Source organism: Mirounga leonina, unplaced genomic scaffold, assembly GCF_011800145.1.
Source record: "Mirounga leonina isolate KUSES-001 unplaced genomic scaffold, KU_Mleo_1.0 Mir_115, whole genome shotgun sequence".
NCBI classification, from domain to species: Eukaryota; Metazoa; Chordata; class Mammalia; order Carnivora; family Phocidae; genus Mirounga; species Mirounga leonina.
The window spans coordinates 49,178,269-49,184,268 of NW_023270268.1; the positions used below are offsets into that span (position 1 = coordinate 49,178,269).

The 6,000-nt window shown below is 38.7% G+C and overlaps 1 protein-coding gene across 3 annotated transcripts in view; it reads right to left on the bottom strand.

Annotated features, from left to right (window-relative positions):
* The window catches only part of PLCH1 (phospholipase C eta 1), a 174,856-nt gene that overhangs the window by 51,934 nt on the left and 116,922 nt on the right, over positions 1-6,000 (bottom strand). For all 3 annotated transcript variants that reach the window (XM_034997536.1, XM_034997531.1, XM_034997524.1), the window contains exons 6-7: positions 3,825-3,918; positions 1,124-1,327 (exon numbers count right to left, since the gene is read on the bottom strand). In XM_034997536.1, coding sequence (XP_034853427.1) covers positions 1,124-1,327; positions 3,825-3,918 — 298 coding nt within the window. The remainder of the gene's footprint in view (positions 1-1,123; positions 1,328-3,824; positions 3,919-6,000) is intronic.

Genomic DNA, 6,000 nt, shown 5'->3' on the forward strand with positions numbered 1-6,000 from the left:
TAACTATCACATACAAAACTCAGAACTATGGAATCTTTATCTTCCCCGGATCTTTCCATTTTGCTCGGATATTATTATCCAACTGGCTGACAAAAATGTCCATGTGAATGATACAAAGTGACGATAAACTCAACTGATGGAAAACTGAACTCGTGGATGCTCTTCCCCCTAGGTTCCCCACAGTAGGTGGTGGCACCATTCACTCATTACAGCTCTCACCCTCCTTTACTTCTTGCACCAGGTCCTGCTGAGTTGACTTCTTTATTATCGATGTAATCATCACTCCTCCTCCCTTAGTCCAAGTTTTTATAACCCTTCCTTTGAATTGTTGTTAAGAGCCTTCCTACCATTCTCCTTGCTCTCTCTAGCTTCACCCCTGTTTCTCTCCACAAACACATATTCTAAAAAAAATTGTCCTCCTACATGGTGACCCAAGTGATCTTTCTCAACTACAAGTCTGATCATATCACTATTATGCATTAAGACCCTTCACTGGACCCTTGTTACCAAAGGCCAGAGGTAGAATTCCTCAAGCCCTTTAACCCTTCATGACTGACCCAAGTTCACCTTCCCAGCCTACCTATTTCTCATTGCATTTTATCTCACACCTTACTCTTCATACCACCACTTCTTCACTATGTATATGATCGGCCTGGTGGAATTCTCACAGTGCCTACTGTTTTTAATGGCCACCCATTCTGCTAGACTGTCAGCTCCTTGCAGACAGACACCTGGATCTATGTCCCCACAATCAAGATCCCACTAGAAATTTAATAAATGTTGTTAATTGAGAGATCATGAAGTGTCTTGAAAGCAAAGAGTTATCCTGAACTACATTTGCCATTGTTGAAACAAAAATATCTTTCGAGTAAAGCTTTCATTTTCATCACAATCTTTCAGCAACTGCAGGTGTGTTTCCTGACTTCTAGTTCATCTCTCTTTCCCTCCTGACTGGACAGTAAGGAGGAACCAGAGAGCATTACGAGTTAAGAATGACTCTAAGAGCAGAAAAATGGTTCTGGTTCGTGTGAGTGCATAGTTCAGGTCTCCACTGTCTAGACTTGACTGACTGCCTAAACGGCACATTCATCAACACGCAGCAGAGCTCAGACGAGGCACGAACCTTCCACACAGCGGCAGCCCTCCTGTAGCACCCGGGCGTACATATCCACTTTGGACTGAGAAAGGAGCTGGTCCCCGGTCAGGTATGTGTTGTGAGAGGAAGCGATGTAGTAGTTGCAAAGGGGCTGATCCATGTCCTGGTACACTTCATGGTGCAGTGGGTTAAATATGTCACAAGCAGGACTACGCATGAAGTTCGTGAACCCTTTGGAAGAAAGACAGAGTGAAGTACTGTAGCTTTCCAAGCATAGGTACTTAACCGACCCCACCGGGGACAACAGAGATCATAGTGATTAGCTTATTTACACTCAGGACAGCGACTGGCAGGAATACTAAGGTAATGAGATTTGCTTCAGGTCAAAGAGTGTCAAAAACTGAAAAGTGACTGGGGAATAGCAGTTTAAACATAACGTACAGAAAAATCAGTCGACTTTCCAAGAATTTTGATTGAGTCCGCAGGAGAGGGCTTACTGCAAAGCCATTCAGTAGCTACTGAACTCAAGCTATGATTATGTAGCATGATCTAATGGGAGACTGACGCAATGGTAAAGCCATATGGGCACAAAGTGCTGCACCGATCAACCAGCAACTTGATGAGTTATTAATTTAAAAAACAGTATTGTTGGGCGCCTGGGTGGCTCAGTTGGTTAAGCGACTGCCTTCGGCTCAGGTCATGATCCTGGAGTCCCGGGATCGAGTCCTGCATCAGGCTCCCTGCTCGGCGGGGAGTCTGCTTCTCCCTCTGACCTTCCTCCCTCTCATGCTCTCTGTCTCTCATTCTCTCTCTCTCAAATAAATAAATAAAATCTTTAAAAAAAAAAAAAACAGTATTGTTGGTGCCATAGCTGAGGCAGCAGGTCAAAAGTTAGGCACAGCCTAAATCCAGAGTGTGATTATTTGACTATGAAATTGGTTTGGGAAGATGCTGCTAATAGCTGGCAACTTTTTATAACTTCAAAATAGTGTTTAAAGATTATGCAGAAATACAGAGAACAAACTGACGGTTGTGGGGCGGGGGGATGGGTAAAATGGGTGCAGGGGAGAGGGAGTACAGTCTTCCAGTTCTGGAATGAACAAATCACAGGAACACAAGGCTCAGCGTGAGGAATACAGTCAGTGACACTGTAACAGTGATGGAACAAGACAGACAGCAGCTACACTTGCGTAATACATAAATTTGACAAATCACTAAGTTGTACACCCAAAACTAACATTGTGTATCAGCTATACTCAAATAAACAAATACATAGTACGTAGAAAACCCTATCAGTTTTCCACAGTTTTTCAAAACATAATACCTGAGTAGAAGAGGCACTCATTAATATATGAATAAATACAGGAATGATCCACAAGTACCTAAATGGAATCATCAGGGTAAATTGTTTCAGGTCTTCAAGAATTATGTGGGTAAAACCGTGTCTGTAAATATCCTCTAAGTCTCTGGAGAATTTCTTCATGCCTATCCTTATGTCCATAATGTAGAAATCATGTTTAATTCCATTTTGGGGGGCCCCACCAAGGAAAACATTCATTTCTTAGTAAAGAAAAGGCCCAAATTAGTTTATCTTCTCTAGCTGTTTTAAAAATGGTATAAATTTTAAATTATTCCTTTCTTTTAGTTACCCTCCACCCCAGGAACTAAACCGGTGGTATCAAAATCCTCGTGTCCACACTGAGCCTGAAAGCAGAGGGGAACAGAAGGCCAACAATGTAAAGTCGTAAGATAAACCATGGCTTTGGAAGCTCTTGAAGGCAATGGGTTGCCCCAGTGGTCTTTCGCTAAGATTGTTGGTTCTGCCTGGGACTTGATCTCCTGTTGGGTAGCACCATGCAGTTTATTTTCCCACATATTTTAAGTACATATAACTTACACATACATGTAGCTATATTCACATTTGTGTATAAGATCCGGAAGCTAGATTCTGACTATACAACTGTGGGCAAATTACTTAATTTCTTTGAGAGCCTCACTTTCCTCAACTATATAATGAAATAGTTGTATTAACAAAATTTGTGGTTCCAACTTCTCCACAGCTACCAACTAGGTAAAACAAGTTCATTGCCAATATTTTTAAAGAAACGTGTACTTTCAAGTCGCCAGTGTCATAGGTTAGTTATTTTAAGACCAAATTTCCTCTTTTGAAATTACCAGGTTCAAGCTTTCCAAAATTAGCCATTTGAGAAAAGTCCAAATATTTCTTGACATCTATCATACACATGGTGGGATAGAGCTGCCTTGCTTGGAGTGGAAAATCATCATCAAAAAAGTAAGAGAAAGAGCAATATCATGGCATCTGTTTTGTAGGAAAATATGCTGTATTGTGAGTTTTATTTGAATCATCTGTAATCCATGAATATCTCCTGATTTCTTTTTCTAAAAATTTTGCTAGAATTTTACTTAGCAGACTGAACTGAGAAATGAGAAATTAAGAATATTGGTTATTTTAAGGGAGGCAAACCATAAGAGACTCTTAACTATAGGAAACAAACAGGGTTGCTGGAGGGGAGCTGGGTGGGGGGATGGGGTAACCGGGTGACGGGCATTAAGGAGGGCATGTGACGTAATGAGCACTGGGTATTATATGCAACTGATGAATCACTAAATTCTACCTCTGAAACTAATAATACACTATATGTGAACTAACATGAATTTAAATAAATCTTGAAAGGAAGAGAAAAAAAAAGAATATTGGTTATTTTACCTTCTATGCCAAGAACATTTTTTGCCTTATTTTCTTCTGAAACTTCAAATTTTCTTACGATGTCAAGACAATACTCTGTTGTCACGTTATTCATCTAAACAAAAGAGAACATTAGTAGAGCCCCGGCAATTTCATGAGATATTTTCCTCTATGCTAAAAGGGCACACTTTGTAAGCATTCCTCATACAGTGCAACGTGCTTAAATGAGCAGTGTTTGAGATTACTAGTGTCACAGTAACTTCATCTTTGGAAAACGATCATCTCAATCTTCCCATATTATCTTTCAGATTTAATCAGTGAAAACATCCCTTCAAGTACTAGACAAATGTACTCCATGAAGCAAAATTAATAAAATTAAACCAATAATCAATGCAAATCCACTGCCAAAATCTACTTATTATAAACTAGTAGCTATCTGCAAACTAACATTTTCTACACAAACACTAAAATTTGCCAATCATAAATATAGATAGAAAGAAAATGATTCCCTATCAGAACAGAATGCTCTAGGTAAATCCATACATGTGTGTGTAGATCTATAGATCTTCCTACTGAATCACAAGAGCCATCTGCCATGATGATTCAAGCTCACAAAGATTAGCAAGAGAAAATAAAACCAAAAAGCTAGGTGAAGCAGCTAGCATAACAAAGAATTCTGGAGCTAGATGGCTTGGGTTCAAATTGGCCAGCTTATATCATTAACAGTGGGATCTTGAATGAGTCACTTACCCTCTCTGTGGCTATTTTATAAGGTAGTTGTGAGAATTAAATGAATTACTATCAAAGTGTGGCATTAAAAAGGCAGTGATGCTATTAAGAGTCGTTCTCAAGGTTGCTACATGAACATTACATACTTAGTGTCACTGGGAAAAGCAAACTCTTCAGGAATAACTTCTTTAATTAAATAGCAAATTGCAGGATGTGGTATTTTGATCAAAATTCCATTGAACCCCACAGTCTAACAGTGACATTTAAAAATACTAATGAATAGTGATAGAGGAAGCTAATCCTATGAGCCAGTATTTCATATTTCAAATATTTTATTATCTCTTAGGTTCAATACTTATGTTTTACTGAAATCTAATTTTTCTAAACTATCTATTTAATAGCATTTAAACCTTTTTCAGGGGAACAAAAGCTCTGTTATGCAGCTATTTTTTGCCTGCTTGAAAGAACATAGAATGCTTTTATCCCCCAAACTAGCTGTGCAACGGCTGATGCATCTGTTGAGTAAATTTTACAATCCTTACTACATTCAGAGGCTTATATTGCCAGACAACATCAGAAAATACCATAAAATAAATGAAACCATGCTACCTATAAGAACTCTATTGCCCTACTCAGGTTTTGAGCAGGTCATTAATATTTCTGCAATATACTAGAGAGATTTATCACGTGCAATCTAAAAAACAAATAACTTCCCACAAAATAAAAAGAGCCAAATTGATAACAACAAAAAAAATTCATGTGCCACGGGAAACCTGAGTTTACATTGCAATTATTTGGTTTATGAGGTTATTTGCTCAGAGATGTAGGGATCTTGTCCTGGACTCAGGTAGTCTACCAGGAGCCCATGAGATCTAAAAAACAATCAACAAAATACTGTCATCCTGGGATAGAACTAATTGGAGATGAGCAGAGAACATCTTACTAGTTCAAGATACAAAGCAGAATGTGCTAACAAAAAGCATCCTATTTGAGAAGTATTCAGTAAATTGGCAAAAAATATCAGTGGACATTCTAGGATGCTCACAATTTCCTGGGCACCATATAAAAATAAATGTGAGGGGCGGCTGGCTGGCTCAGTCGGTAGAGCATCCGACTCTTGATCTTAGGGTCATGAATTCAAGCCCACGTTGGGCATGGAGCCTACTAGAGAGAGAGAGAGAGAGAGAGAAAGAAAGAAAGAAAGAAAGAAGGAAAGAAAGAGAGAGAGAGAGAAAGAAAGAAAGAAAAGAAAGAAAGAGAGAGAGAGAGAAAGAAAGAAAAGAAAGAGAAAGAAAGAAAGAAAGAAAGAAAGAAAGAAAGAAAGAAAGAGAGAAAGAAAGACAGAGAGAAAGAAAGAAAGACAGAGAGAAAGAAAGAAAGACAGAGAGAAAGAAGGAAGGAAGGAAGGAAGGAAGGAAAGAAAGAAAGAAAGAAAGAAAGAAAGAAAGAAAGAAAGAAAGAAAGAAAG